The sequence below is a fragment of the Theobroma cacao genome, chromosome 6 (genome assembly GCF_053813885.1).
Source record: "Theobroma cacao isolate CCN51 chromosome 6, ASM5381388v1, whole genome shotgun sequence".
Classification (NCBI taxonomy): domain Eukaryota; kingdom Viridiplantae; phylum Streptophyta; class Magnoliopsida; order Malvales; family Malvaceae; genus Theobroma; species Theobroma cacao.
In genome coordinates this window covers 25,439,869-25,455,014 of record NC_142644.1, presented here as the reverse complement: position 1 = coordinate 25,455,014, position 15,146 = coordinate 25,439,869, and the positions used below count along the sequence as shown (strand labels likewise).

General features: G+C 34.1%; 3 protein-coding genes across 3 annotated transcripts; 2 read left to right on the top strand and 1 right to left on the bottom strand.

Moving 5' to 3' along the window:
• The first annotated feature begins 299 nt into the window (after nucleotides 1-299).
• LOC18596203 (omega-amidase, chloroplastic-like) lies at nucleotides 300-3,600 on the top strand. Its single transcript, XM_007024532.3, has 10 exons — nucleotides 300-457; nucleotides 596-712; nucleotides 828-1,049; nucleotides 1,129-1,222; nucleotides 2,039-2,113; nucleotides 2,187-2,265; nucleotides 2,636-2,651; nucleotides 2,737-2,817; nucleotides 2,904-2,986; nucleotides 3,079-3,600. The coding sequence occupies exons 1-10, from the start codon at nucleotides 374-376 to the stop codon at nucleotides 3,143-3,145; spliced, it is 918 nt and encodes a 305-aa protein (XP_007024594.2). The 5' UTR covers nucleotides 300-373; the 3' UTR covers nucleotides 3,146-3,600.
• A 470-nt stretch (nucleotides 3,601-4,070) lies between these two features.
• On the top strand, nucleotides 4,071-6,302 carry LOC18596202 (putative pentatricopeptide repeat-containing protein At5g37570). The gene is made up of 2 exons (XM_018122658.2): nucleotides 4,071-5,319; nucleotides 5,490-6,302. The coding sequence occupies exons 1-2, from the start codon at nucleotides 4,299-4,301 to the stop codon at nucleotides 6,131-6,133; spliced, it is 1,665 nt and encodes a 554-aa protein (XP_017978147.1). The 5' UTR covers nucleotides 4,071-4,298; the 3' UTR covers nucleotides 6,134-6,302.
• Nucleotides 6,303-13,797: 7,495 nt separating this feature from the next.
• LOC18596201 (F-box protein At5g49610-like) lies at nucleotides 13,798-14,931 on the bottom strand. Its single transcript, XM_007024530.2, has 2 exons — nucleotides 14,423-14,931; nucleotides 13,798-14,344 (listed from the first exon to the last, which is right to left on the bottom strand). Exons 1-2 carry the CDS (start codon nucleotides 14,929-14,931, stop codon nucleotides 13,798-13,800), a joined length of 1,056 nt encoding a protein of 351 aa, XP_007024592.2.
• Between the last annotated feature and the right edge of the window lie 215 nt (nucleotides 14,932-15,146).

The following is a 15,146-nucleotide window of genomic DNA, read 5'->3' as shown; positions in this document are numbered from 1 at the left end:
AGAAACAAAGTTGGAAGATCAGCACTTGGATTTATAAACAATTGCAAACCTCCAAGGCAATGTAACCCATTAAGTTGGGGTTGCAAACTTCACAACACGTTGCTATATTGTTAAACCAATACCATCCCAAGAATATTATTACATATCAAGTACAGCAACACTTATCTTGGTGATCATGCTAAAACCTTATCTTGGCAATCAAAATTATTTATTTAAAATTGGCTTTTTAATTTATTAACTCCACCGACTTCCTAAAACCTAGACTCTTAGCCTCTAGACACGGGGCGTCACCCCCGAGGTAACTGAGTTATGACTTAAAGCACTTACCCTTGTTCTGTCTTTTCTTTTGGTGGTAAAATAAGACCAACTGTGCATGCCTACTTACATACAAGGTCAACAGCATCAAACTTCAGCTTGTGCTTCCTTGAATACGATGGAAGTTCCCACTATTTCCAAGGTTTGATTATTCCACTATCTTCATCTCTTGATTCGATCTTTCTCGAAGAAAAATGGTTCAATCAATTTTTAGATATCAATATAATTGCAAACATATGTTAGACTAAGTTATCAATGCAATCTTTGACTATTTGGGCAGTTTAAAGTTGGGCTTTGCCAGTTGACTGTTAGTTCAGACAAGAATCAGAATCTAATCCGTGCCCACAATTTGATCAAAGTTGCTGCTCAGCAAGGTGCAAGGCTTGTCGTTTTACCCGTGAGTTTGATTGTTTATGTTAATTAATCTAGGAAATGTAAGTTGAACAATTAAAGATACTGGTTAGAACTTAAAAGTCTGGATTCATGCATGTTCCTTTACTTGTTTGCAATAGGAAATGTGGAACTGCCCTTACTCGGCTGATGACTTTGCTAAGTATGCTGAGGATTTTGAAAATGGAGATTCCTCGCCCTCCTTTTCAGTGTTATCAGAGGTTGCTTCGTGCTATGGAATCACAATTGTTGGTGGGTCTATTCCAGAATGGTGCAATGGCCGGCTGTATAATACTTGCTGTGTTTTTGGACCAGATGGAAAGCTCAAGGCTAAGCATAGGAAGGTAGGCAAAACCTACTAGCAACATGTAATTTGAACACTAATTAAGACAGATAGCAAATAATAATTGTCACTTTTTGCAGATTCATCTGTTTGATATTGATGTCCCAGGAGATATTTCATTCAAGGAATCTGACTCCTTTGCTGCCGGAGATGAGCCTACGATTGTGGACACAGGTATAGTTAGCTCTTCAAAACCAACGGTTTTTTTAAGGCTAACGGGATAGTCTGATCGAAAATTTGGCAATCTTTCTTTCTGCTTTGACAAATCACATGCTTGGCAAGATAAATTGCACTGAATCAGCTTGGCTCAAGTACTGACAGTTCAGTTCTACCAAATTATTAGTTTTAAAGGTGGAATGCGGAGAGAGAGTCTGGTAGAGATTGTTGCATCCAATATGTCTTTTGATTTTATTTATGCACGAACTTGGATCATGAGTTATTGACGTTGCTGGATTAAACTACTTTCTAATGCTTACACCATATAAATTCAACAAAGAAAAGAATACAGGAGGCTTGATTCATTTAATCATTAAATTTGGGGTATCATGAAGCTAGAATGTGACAGGGGAAGTATGTGTTAAGCTGATATTTTTGTTCTGTGTTTGCCCGAGCTTGCTGAATTTGTACAAAGGTTTTTGCGATTCTGTTTTTGGTCTTGATTTCTGCTCAGATGTCGATGTTTATCAGTGCTTGAATGAGCAGGGGTGCCTTGATAGTGCAGGGTGTCAGTTTTAGAGAATGTTTTCTTTAGAAATCCTAAGCAAAAGAAAATAGATTGGCTCCTTGATCTGGTTTTTGTATAATCAGGAGACAATTTTGATAAATGTACAGGTCATGAGTGTAACTGCTGTTACCTTGGTAAATGAAATTCTATTACTTTTCAAAAAAAAAAAAATCATGAAGCTATAATGTGTTGATAATTTCTTTATTTTATAGTCTGCATCTGACTTTCTGCAAGCAAAGCAACTGACAAGTGACTCTTAAATGCAGACATTGGCCGAATTGGAATTGGAATTTGTCATGATATGCGCTTTCCAGAGCTTGCCATGCTTTACAGAGCAAAAGGTTTTCTGTATTACTGCTGGGATACCATTAAGTTTTCTTAGTGTACTTTACTAAAATGAGGTGCAAATTCCAGGGGCACATATTATATGCTATCCCGGGGCATTCAACATGAGTACTGGTGACTTGCTGTGGGAACTTGTACAGCGAGCAAGGTAAGAATACTATCTCTACTTGTTACCGGAGGCAGCAAGTTCTATTTCCATCGTGTCAGTTACGACAAGATTATTCGCTCTGTTCAATATATAATAAGAGTTATGTAATAAAAAGGGACTTCTGTCTTATAACCTTTCTCCTGCAAAGGTCTAATAATTCAAGTTCATCCCGTTTCCCAAAAATGTAACACATGACTACAAGCCTACACCAGGGGATCAAGGATATTAGACTTGAACCAGATCAATTGTTAAATCAAGGTTATTCAACTTTAACAGATAAAAATTAGCCCAAAAAAAAGTATTATAAGGTACACTGTATTGTTCATGTGCTGCCATCAATTAACAAATTTTATTCACTTCAAAATTTCAGGGCAGCTGACAACCAGGTATCATCAAGCTTTTCTTTGCAGTAATTCTGTGCATTTCCATAAGTAAAGTTCCTTTACAACCTTTATTCTGCTCTGGTGGTAGTTATTTGTTGCCACTTGTTCACCCTCTCGAGATTCTGCTGGTTGCTATGCAATATGGGGACATTCTACTCTTGTATCACCGGTATGGGGAAGTTTGTAAAATTGGTTACTTCTTGTTTCATCTGAGAGCAACGACTGGATCACTAATTGCTTATGTCTGCTGACCAGTTTGGAGAGATAATTGCAACCTCAGAACATGAAGAGACAGTTGTGGTTGCAGAGATTGATTATTCTGAAATCCAACGTACCAGGTGAAATGCTAGCTAATTCTAAACTTACAAACTAGTAATAATTTATATCAAGTTCCCTATCTTGTAAAGCTTTTTGAACCGTTCCCTTGCAGAGAGAGCCTTCCACTGGAGAAACAAAGACGAGCAGATATTTATCGGTTTATTGAAATGGACCATTGAAGGCCTTGAAAATGTCATCGGTGCATTGGGTCTTTTGGGAACAGCACTTATAATAGCAAATATTCCCCACAGGATCATTGGTTGGAGCCTGGTTTTGCACGAATAATTTCAGTGTTGATGGCACTATCTGCAAGGAATGAGGATCATAAACCCCATTTGATAGCTACTGTTATTAAGATACGCCAACTGTTATAGTATTCCATCAAATCATGAAATATGACGTAATGTACTGGTAATTTCCTCTTCTGAGAAATTAGACACTTAAAATTAGCCGTTTGGTCTTGTGGTTGTTCAAATGATATTTTTGTTGGAAATATTCATATGTTAAAGTGAAGATAGAATTCAAGGTAGATTTGGTGTCTTTGTGTGTGACTTGTACTACTAACCCATTTAGGCATCGATTTGTCTTATTATTCTTCCTACTTGAAACGTTGAAAAGTAACTCTTGGTGTAAATGGGGTCTTTGGAAATTGATGAAATTGTTTAAAACTTATTTTTGAACACACCTTTTTTTTTTTTTTATTACAAGACATAATTTTGGATAATGGTGTTTTTGCAATAATCAGACAACTTTTCATATTATATAATATAACTTTTGAATCAAAATATATTTTCAATAGTCATTTTATCAAGATTCAAGAGACATTTACTTATAAAAAGATATAATCTTTCAATCAAAATATCTCTCCAATAATCATTTTATCAAAAGATGACTTTTTATATATAATTTTTCATTTTGAAAATACATCAATAAAAACAATTTGATTTAAGGAGGATGCCAAAAAATTTAATTATGCTTAAGAGTAAACCCTCCATCAAAACCCAAAAACTGAAAAACAAGCATGGCCAACCTAAGTGTAGCACTAGCACTAATTTTTGATATATATATATACATAATACCCCAAGGCACCAATTCACACCGAAACTCAACCCTTCAAACTGAAAGACAGAGCCAACAGACAAACAGCAATACCCTGCCAAGGTAGTAAACTTTTAAGTGGCATTTTGTCCGCAGGGACAACATAGACCACCCCAAGAAGCAATATACTCGAGAAAGTCTCGATTGTAAGTAATCATAATCATACAAACACCATCATCAATATCAAATCCATGAAAACCAATTACTTTCCCTCCTATTTGAATCACCACATACATGTCACAACACCCATTCCCAACAAAAGGAAACACATTTTCTACCATTTCCCATTACCTCCAATTTAGTAAAACAATTAGCCAACTCAAACAAACCCATAGCTTCTTTCTCAAAACCCTACCTAAACCCCTGTACCAACATTTTTTAACTCAGTTCCTCACCCAGCTACTCCGGGGACCAGGTGACAACCTCGGCTACCCACGCCACGTGTTCGACCAAATACCCAACTGCAAAAACGAGTTCCTTTGGACTTCCCTTATACGCTCCCATGTTTTTCAGGGTCATTTTATCCAATCTATCCTATTATACTCTAGAATGCAGAGGAAAGGCATATCCCCGTCTGGGTTCACCTTCTCCTCTGTTCTCAATGCTTGTGCTCGCGTCCCGGCAATGTTCGAAGGCAAGCAAGTTCATGCAAGTGTCGAAAAATCAGGTTTCTTGAGGAACAATGTAGTGCAAACAGCATTGCTTGATCTGTACGCAAAGTGTGGATTCCTGTTAGACGCGCAAAGATTGTTCAATGCAATGGAAGAGAAAGATGTTGTTGCTTGGACAGCAATGATTTGTGGTTACACTAAGGTGGGATTGATGGATGAAGCGTGGTGCTTGTTTGATGCCATGGAGGAACGCAATGTGGTTTCTTGGACAGCTATGGTTGCTGGATATGCAGATTATGGTGACATGGGAGCAGCTAAGGAGTTTTATGACAGGATGGTGGAGAAGAATTCAGTTGCTTGGCTTGCTATGATCGCGGGCTATGGGAAATGCGGTAACGTGAGTGAGGCTAGAAGAGTGTTTGACGAGACAGTAAAGCCGGATGCTTCGTGTTGGGCAGCAATGGTGGCTTGCTATGCGCAGAATGGATATGCAAAGGAAGCTATTGAAATGTACGTGTTAATGAGAGATCAAAGTGTCAGAATAACTGACGTTGCAATAGTAGGTGCTCTTTCTGCTTGTACCCAATTTGGAGATGTTAAAATGGCGGAGGCATTGGCTAAGAATATTGAAGAAGGATGTTGCGGTAAGTTATACTGGTATTAGTAATTAGTATGGTACTATTCCATTTGTATTTGAATGCTCGGATTGATTAGTTTCTTCTGGATTTTTATTGTGTCTTTCCATCTATATACATAAAAGAAGTTGTGATACTGATTCTTCTTTTTTAACTTCTTATCTGCATAACAAATTCAGATAGGACGCTCTTTGTATCCAATGCGTTAATACACATGCATGCAAAATTTGGATGTATGGAGCAGGCCTGGATGGAATTCAGTAGAATGAAGGAGAGGGATGTAGTATCTTACAGCACCATGATCGCAGCCCTTTCTGACCATGGCCAGTTCCAGGAAGCTTTGGTTTTATTCTCAAAGATGCGAAAGGAAGGAATTAAACCAAACCAGGTTACATTCATAGGTGTCCTTAATGCCTGTAGTCATGGTGGATTGGTTGAGGAAGGATGCAAGCTCTTTGAGCTGATGACGCAAATTCTTAAAATAGTGCCATTGAGCGAGCACCTTACTTGCGTGGTTGACCTCCTTGGAAGAGCCGGGCACCTTGAGAAAGCATACAATCTTATCATTGAATATGGAGATGCCTCGGATGCTGGAATTTGGGGTGCTTTGCTTGGAGCTTGTAGGGTTTACGGTAATGCTGAGTTGGGTGAGATTGCAGCTAGTCATCTCTTTGAAATTGAACCTGAAAATGTTGGAAATTATGTGCTTTTGGCAAATATTTATGCTTCATTGAATAAATGGGAGGATGCAGAGAGACTACGGAAGGTGATTAGCGAAAAAGAAAAGAGGAAATCTCCTGGTTGTAGCTGGGTATCCAATTGAGAAACAAAGAACAAGTAAAATCTTGTGAATTTATTATATATGGCTCTGGTTTATAGTCACTCATTCCTCAATCTTAAGCAAAATGGCCCATGTAACCTTATTACCCGTAACCCTTGTTTACTTCTAGTTTCCATCAAAGCATCCAATTTAAAATGATTTTTTTCATCAAGTCCAGATGAATTCATTTCCAGAGTCCATTTTATGACAAAATCTGGTTCAAACGTTTGACCTATTCAGCCATGGAAATACGGTTAGGTCTAATATTGAATAAGAGTGCCGTATATGTAATTCTCAAGAAAATTTTCTACGGTTCAAATTTGTTAAATATAAGACTAAATGTTTAATTTGGGATCAAAATTTTTGAGTTTTTGTTAATTTAGGATCAAAGGTTTCAATTGTAACAATTATGGGTCAAATTTTTTCAGTTTTTTACAATTAGAAGTTAAGATGAGAAGTGTTTGACGTGTATAGGACATGCGCATGATGTGGATGTTGACTAGAAAGAATAAGATACGAAAAGGTAGCTTGATCAGAAAGTTTTTTTTGTTAAATCAAAACAATTCAAATTATGACGTGACATGTAATTATATTTTTATCATAGCTTGTAAGAACTAAATTTTTTAATATAACGTATAACAATTAAATTTTTAACATATCGTGTAACAATTATATTTTTCAATATGTCGTGTAAGACACTAATATATTTTATAAAATAACCTGTTATGGAAGTTTTGTTTAATTATTTACTACTGTTTACTATTCACTATATACATTTTTATGAGTATATACTTGAAGATCTTATTTTATTTGGTTAAAATATGTTACTAAAAAAAGGAGGTATGAAGTATGTTCATATATATAACAAAAATAAATACGTTACGTGTAAAAGTAAAATAATAAATTTACTATTAGCGGAAATCAAATCATAAAGCACTAGTTTATGTACAATCAAATACAACGTACATTTGAAGATTGAAATCCAATACAGCAAGGAGCAGGACTTGCTGTGGATTATTTGTGAGGAACACGTTGGCAATTGAGTGCGAATTTCAGGGCGATCGATTCTAAGGGGTTTGGTATTTATTCCTCTTCAGTTGTTTCGCTCTAGTGTACATTTGCCGTATTATGCGGTCCTAATGGGTGGGAATTAAGGGATGAGTTGTGTTAGGTTAGGTTATGTGTCAACAGAGGCGGAGCCTCCTTATAGGATGGGGGGTTATATATTATATACAAAATTTTAAATATTTTATAAATTTTTTTAATAGTCCACCCAAAATAATTTTTTATTTAATAATTAATACAAATAAAGAATAACAAAAATAATTTTATATGCTTGACTCTGTTTTAAATATTTTTATTTTTTTCTTCAATTTATATTATTATTATTTTATTTATTTTTATTTTATTTACTCATATATTCTGAATCTTTATAGATTTTCTTTCACAAATTTCTATGACCATCAATCATATTTATTTTCTTTCTTTTTTATTATGTCATATGTAAATTTTATCTTCTACTTCTTATATTCTTTTTTTATGTTATGTGTATTTTATTTTCTATGATTTTAATATTTAAAAATAAATAAATTATTATGTAATTCTCAAATATAAATTGTAGTGTTACACTGTTACTTAGAATTTCATCAATATATTATTTTTTATTCAGAATAACCAATTCATTCTAAAATGTATATTGCAAACTTTAAATAACAAGAATATACATATATAATTGATAGAATGAAGTAATTGTATTTCTTGCAATACAATTTTATTTATTGTATATATTTTTAATTGCTTTCAAAATCATTTTTTATTTAATAATTAGTTTTATTCTTCAAACTGTTTAATAAAATTAGATTCATTATGATTAGCATATTACTAGTTAAGCCCAACAAATAAATTCTAAATTAATATGTTAAGCCTATCAAATTAAAAAAAAAAAGTGAGTCTACTTATCCAAACCCGTTAATTTTTAATATAAATATAAGCTTATCATAACATATTATATCTTAATAGTTTAACCTAATAGTCTATCATAATATATTATATTTCAATAGTTCAATTCAATAATCCAATATGTAAATTAGCAATTTAAGAGATAAATAGAAAATAAGAAGAGAGTTAGAACACACAAAGGAAGCAGTTATTCCTTTAAGTTTAAAAAATTATTTGCTCTTCCGCTCTTGCATGCCAAGAGTGAGAGAGACTCATTTTATGGTTTCATTCAATCATATATATAAATGATATTATCATTATTGTTAATCTGCATTTTTTTGTATGTCAAATATCTTTTGAATTTTATTTAATTTTTTGGATTAGTGATAATCGAAATATATATAAAATTCTCTTTAACTGTTTAACATCTCTTTCTGTTTGGCCCCCCCTTTGAAAATGCTCTAGCTCCGTCCTTGTGTGTCAAGGATACTAACCTTGAGTTTTTGCTATAAGGGAATGATTGTTCAGGGGTTGTTTTTTTAGAGTTTGAGCTTTTTGCAAGTTTTTTTTTTTGTTTTTGAAAATTAATTCTAGAATTCATTATTAGGGGGCGTTCCCCTTGTTAAAAAGGGAAAAGATTTTACGTCTTTATATTGCCAATTGTTGTATAAATGCCTGCTTCACAGATGCTTAAACCTACAATATCAAACTGACATTAGCCCTTCCAATTATACATAGAGGCCATGCCAGAACAATAGTCCCAACAATTGTTTCAAAACAAAACTCAAGATAACGAGCCATTACATTCAACAATCAAAATAGTAGCTTTAAAGAGAGATAAGAAGCCGCCTTTCTCGTCAACTCATAATAGCCAATTTCCCATAGTTAATTTTGATACACTTGCCATGAAACATTCTCTTGATTGTTGACAACTGAAGATGCTTCATCCTTGACCATTTGATGTTTTCCTTTCTCCTGCATTGGACAAAGTCACGATATCGGCATTTGGCCACTTAGGAGATCAGATTAAAAACAGCCAAAATGCCTAAAAATGTTTCTTAACCTATGTTCCAAAGTAACAAAACTCAAAGAAGACAAAAAGCCTGTAAAAAGTTGGAGCTCCCCAAGCTATGATTTCAATCACACCAATGAATCGAAAAAATGAACCTAACCTATCTTCCATAAATGTACTCATACAAAAAACAAGAATCTATGCAAAGTGAAAAACTCCTAAAACTGTAGGGAGATGTGAATGAATTTATGGAAAGACCAACAACTCCTTGCTGTTCTCTAGATATAAGCTGGTGAGTGCATGGTTGTTATGTTTGAAACCAACTCTTTTTCTTTTTTTTCTCTCTCTCTTTTTGTTTTTTTATTTCTTCTTTTTCTTTCTCATGGTGCAGTTGATTGTAACTCCTTAGTAGTTTGTAGTTCCTTGTAGTGAGCGCTGAGCTACCTTCTACATTCTTCATCTCTCCTTTTTCCTTAACATTTTACATATCCTCTATTAACTACCTCTATCAACATTTGCCACCATCCCACCTAGCCTTCCTTCACCTTTTAATTGTCAAAATCATCTTTCCCTTCTCTATTAACCTCAAGATGTAACCCCCGTTCCTCTTATCTCTCCTTTAGCATCTCCCTTCTCAAGACAGTCTTACCACTATTGGAAAAAAAAATGTATTTCATAAGGTTTCAACGTCCTACATTATTAAGGTACAACAAGAGGTAAGTGCTTTAAATAAGCAAACTCATTATGGACTAGTTGCAAGGAAAGAAAAAGGAGCGAGCTCGCGCATACATGAGATTGGGCTTGGCTTAGAGAAAACTCAAATTTCTCCCTACGCGTGAGTATACACGTGGGCTCGACTTAAGTGCATTTTTTGTACTTCGATTTATAACTCTCCTGATTTGGTGCAAACTAATAAGAAAAGGTATGTTGAATCTTAGAAAATAACCACTACAATTATTTTGTATCAAGTTTCGTACTCTAAATGGGCGAAAATTATCTTTAAGTATAGTGAAATCACATCTCAAATTTTTTTGAAATTTTCTGTGCTTTGTTCTCATTCTAGTTGAATTAGTCTCAAACTTTACCTACGTTCCAATTAAATCAATCTCAAACTTTACCTGCATGCTAACTGATTTATAACTCCCCTGATTTGATGCAAACTAATAAGGAAGGGTATGTTGAATCTTGGAAGATAAGTGTTACAGTTCCTTTGCATCAAGTTTCATACTTCGAAAAGGCAAAAATTATCTTTAACGACAATGAAATCACACCTCAGACTCTTTTGAAATTTTTCGTTCTTCGTTCTCATTCTAGTTGAATCAATTTCAAACTTTACCTACATGCTAAGTGATTTATAACTCTCCTGATTTGGTGCAATGTTCACTTAAACTTAATGTTGAATCCCCTGATTTGGTGTACCGTTTACTTCATTCTTAACTTATAAATACAGCCTCTACACCTTAATCACAACACACCAACAGTTCTCTCATTTCCTTTAAAGCTTTTTTGCATAATTTATGTATTTTCCTTGCTTATTCTTGCTATCTCTCATTAGTTGGTGCAAATTGATGAGGAAGGGTTTGTTGAATCTTAAAGGATAATCGTTACAGTCCTTTTGCACTAAGTTTTGTACTCCAAAGGGGTGAAAATTATCTTTAAGGACAATAAAATCACGTCTCAGACTTTCTTAAAATTTTCAATGCTTTGTTATTCCGTCAACAATCTTAAGAATAATTTGGGATAAGTTTTATTTTATTATTATTTTCTTTCAACGTTATTATTATTATTATTATTATTATTATTATTATGTAATCCTTACAAGTAAACTTGCAGTGTGCAAATTTCTCTAACCTCATGAAACTAGAAGCTAGAACTGTCACATTGGAATGGGTGGATTATCGTGACAATTTTAAATTTTCAAATACTATATCTTAGCTTTGATGACTTAAGTTTGACTAAGGAATTGTTTAAATTGCTTTACCTCATTATTGACTTTGCATTATTGCCATTGTAAAGTTACAATCTTTTAACTTATACTTCACTATTTACTCCTTCAGATTACGGGGTGCCAAAGCTTTTCCTACTTTTAGGTGTAATTGGCTTTAGTTATACCCATTTCTTTGTTTGCTCATTTGTTTAGGAAATGTTTTCTACATTACATTGTTAAAGGTGATGGATTTACATAAAAAGTTTAAATGGCGGTATATATATTATGGTGCATGTGGTTAGAATGAGAAAGCATGGCTTTGATGATTTTAATTGTGGTTTAACATGGTTGTTAAAATTGATTTAAAACAAATTTAAAAGGATATCGTTATATATATATAAGTACTGCTATATATAGTGATTTACAAAGCTGATAAATAAGCCCTTTAATTTGATTTTATCCACAAGGTTTACTTCAAAATAGAATCCTTATTTCTAGTGCCATAAAGTGGCTGTTTTATGAGATTTCTACTCTGTTTGGAAATGTGCAAATGGTATATGAAATGCACTTGCTTAATTGTTGTTTTAAACGTTATTGGATACATGTTGGTTTTGACTTGTGTTCATGGTTGAAAATGTTTTATGCTCATCTTATTTTCATTATATGTTATGATGTATGCCTTTTAGCTAATTATGAGCTAATGCCATGTTGCGTTATTGTCCATATTTAAATGCCATGACAAGTTAGATTCAATTTTATTTAAGTTAAAAAAGATTTCTTATGTAGATAACCCAATTGTAACTTTCATTAATGGTTTAAATGTTATATGAACCATGTTGGCAAATGAATCACCTTGTTGGTTTGAAAAAATTGTGAGAGTGTAACGTGATTAATGAAAATCATATCTCACATAAAGAATTTTTTGTTCATAGAAGTTACAAACTTCACCAAAAATTTGTGATTTATGTTTCATTCTTTATAGGGTTGGTTCATAGCTTAAAAAGCACTAATCATAATACATTACACTCAAATGAAATTTGATCCAGCAAAAACTTTATATATTTCATGAGGTTTCAACATCCCACATTGTTAAAATACAAAAATATATGTGTGTTTTAATTTCTTTCTTTGCATACCTTTTCTATTTTCTTTGCTTTCTTGTTGGGTTCTTTTTTCTCTAGAAAAAATCTATCTGTTATTTCTGCTATCCCTTACTAGTTTATGTAAACTAATAAGCAATGGTCTGTTGAATCCTGAAAGATAACCGCAGCCACAACATATGCACCAATAGTTCTCCATTCTTTTTTCTCTAGAAAAATCTTTTTGTTATTTCTATTATCCCTTACTAATTTATGCAAACTAATAAGCAATGGTCTGTTAAATCTTGAAAGATAACTACTACAATCTTTTTACATCGAGTTTCGTATTTCAAAAAGGTGAAAATTATCTTTAAAGATAACGAAATCATACCTCAGATGTTTCTGAAATTTTTTGTATTTCGTTTTTTCACCAACAACCACTCTCCCTATACGCACGCTCAACTCACTTATCCTCATTCACTTATTTCATTTCAACCCCTAAGAGATTCGTCACTATCTCCCTGTTCTTCCAAATCCTGATGACTTTATCATTCCTCTCTTTTTTCAACCTTCCTTCTCTCTAATGTTTTTCTGCCCCACCTTAAAATCCCTCCATTCCCCACTACTCCCTTTCCTCAAATGTTTTCGCAAAACTCTCTTGCATTTATTATCCTTTCTCTTACGAAACTCTCTTGCATTTATTATCCTTTCTCTTGCCATCAATGTATTCCAACTCTTATAGGTTCTAATTCCTGCATTTTTGCATACAAGGGTAAGAAGTTCCTTTTGCTTAAACTTCTTCAACTCATGCCTAATTTTTAATAAAATTTATTTGTTTTTCAAAAAAATGTATATTATATGTTATTAGTTAACAAGTACTAATATTTTAATTAAAAAAATAGTAAAAATTTACGTTTAGATGTACATGTAATACTAAAATTATAATGTGATTTTACTATTAATGGAAATGAAATCATAATGTAATAATTTACGTAAAATCAAATACGATATACATTTGTAGATTGAAATCCAGTACATATATAACATTCATCATACACAATAGAATTATTTAAATTAAAACTAATAATCCATGCCATGTGTCACAAATTACGCTCATTCGCCTAAATATGTGATAGTCCGTGCAGCACTTGAGTGAACGTTTTCACGTAAATCAGCTAATACTCGGTTATATCTTATCCAACATTAATAATAACAGCAAATCAGACTATGAGAACTCGCATCAAAATCAAAAAGCATATCGAATGCCATATATACAACTATTAAGTCATAAAAAAGAAAAATATTTTATTAATATGAAATTAATTACAAAGGAACCAAAACACGCCATCGTCGGGCCATAGGGGCAACCCCAGATGATTCACTACAAACATATCTTTACTAGTGAGGCAACCCAACAATCTGTCGATTACCCATCCCTTATTTACGAGATTTTACAAGTATTCTACTAGTAGCCATTACAACGCTTGAAATGATAACATTTCTTTCCTAAAAGATCTTTCTCCCTAAAAACTTAATAAGTATTTTTGGAGGTATTACCATGAGCCATTACATTGTTTGAAAGAAAGACATTTCCCTTACAGGTATAAAGACTCAATCTTATAGATAACTCTACCCTATCATAGTCTGATACAAAGTTGACTCATGACACCATGGATTAGTCCCTGCAGAGCGAAAAAATCCCAAAGCAATACTAAAACATGGGTTCATAATCCGATTCGAATGGGTAAACATTGCGAGAAAAGAAAATGTGGCTCCCCTTGGTAGTGGTTGAAGTTCCGTTGTTTAAGTCATACCAAACCAAATCCTTATAGTTGATCACAACCGCAACATCACTCCTATAAAGATGAACGATGGTATCCTCATAGGCACTGTTGACAATCTCCCTCGCCAGCTTCCAAGTTCTTCTCGAATAATTTTCCATCACCCATATTTCCACTTTGTCCACATCCATGGCATACCTTAAAAGAGCTAGTTTTCCTTCGTACTGGACAAGCGCCTTTTTAAGATAAAAAGTGGTCTCGTCAGTGAAATTTTCTGGCAAGTCAATCAGCTCCCACTTTTCGCTGTTAATGTCGAAGGCAAATATCTGCTGGCTAAATGTGAACCAATGGAATGCTCCGCTAGCAAAAACTGGAGGTGCTTCACTCAACAGCACAAAACCAGATGATTTTATGTTCTCTAACCTCTTCCAAGCACCTTTTTCCGAATCAAAAATCTCACATATGATGGTGCAACCCCTGCAATTAATTGCTAGATGCATGTCATTGTGGGGAATGAAAGGATCAGTAAGATGTGAAAATGAAATGAAAATTTACCGTGAAGCATCCTTGGGCTCTGAGAGTCGAACTACCTTGTAATGCAAGGGGCGAGAATGGAGAACCACCATTGCGTTTCTGTAAGTAGTAAACCTTGTTTTGGGGTTTGGTATTTTCACCCATTCGCCCGTAGTTGGCTTGCAAACATAGTGAAATCTTGATCTGAGGCTCTCACAGTAGACCAAACCCTGATTTGACACGGCTCGAACAATTGCCAGCACGGGCAACATATCTAAGGACAGTGACCTGTCTTGGAAGGGGTTTCCCTGAGAAGCAAAGGCAGTATATAACTTCAAGCCAAGGCATTGGATGAAGAACCCTGAAAGAATTCCATTCCTTTTGCAATAAAGCTTCATAAAACTCGGCTCATAGGTTACATGGTTCCACTCTTTGCTCACCAGCCTGCATCGTTCCAGGGTTTCAAGTGAAACCCTCGTCAATATTTCAAACATCGGATCTTGAGGCAAATATGGGCAGTGCTGGCTTTTAATAATCTCCACGGAATCCATATCTTTTGTTTCTCGACAGATGATCTCCATAGAAATTGAATTGAAACAAGAGTAATTCAGAAATCAGAGAAGAACTTATGGATTGGAATGAACAGTCACGTAGAAATGTGCATGGAATAAGGCTTCTATTTATAAGAGATTTTATAATGGTCGTCTCTGTTAAGTGAATGCTACCTGAAATCATGAATTAAATCCAGTTTTTCACTGAAAATACC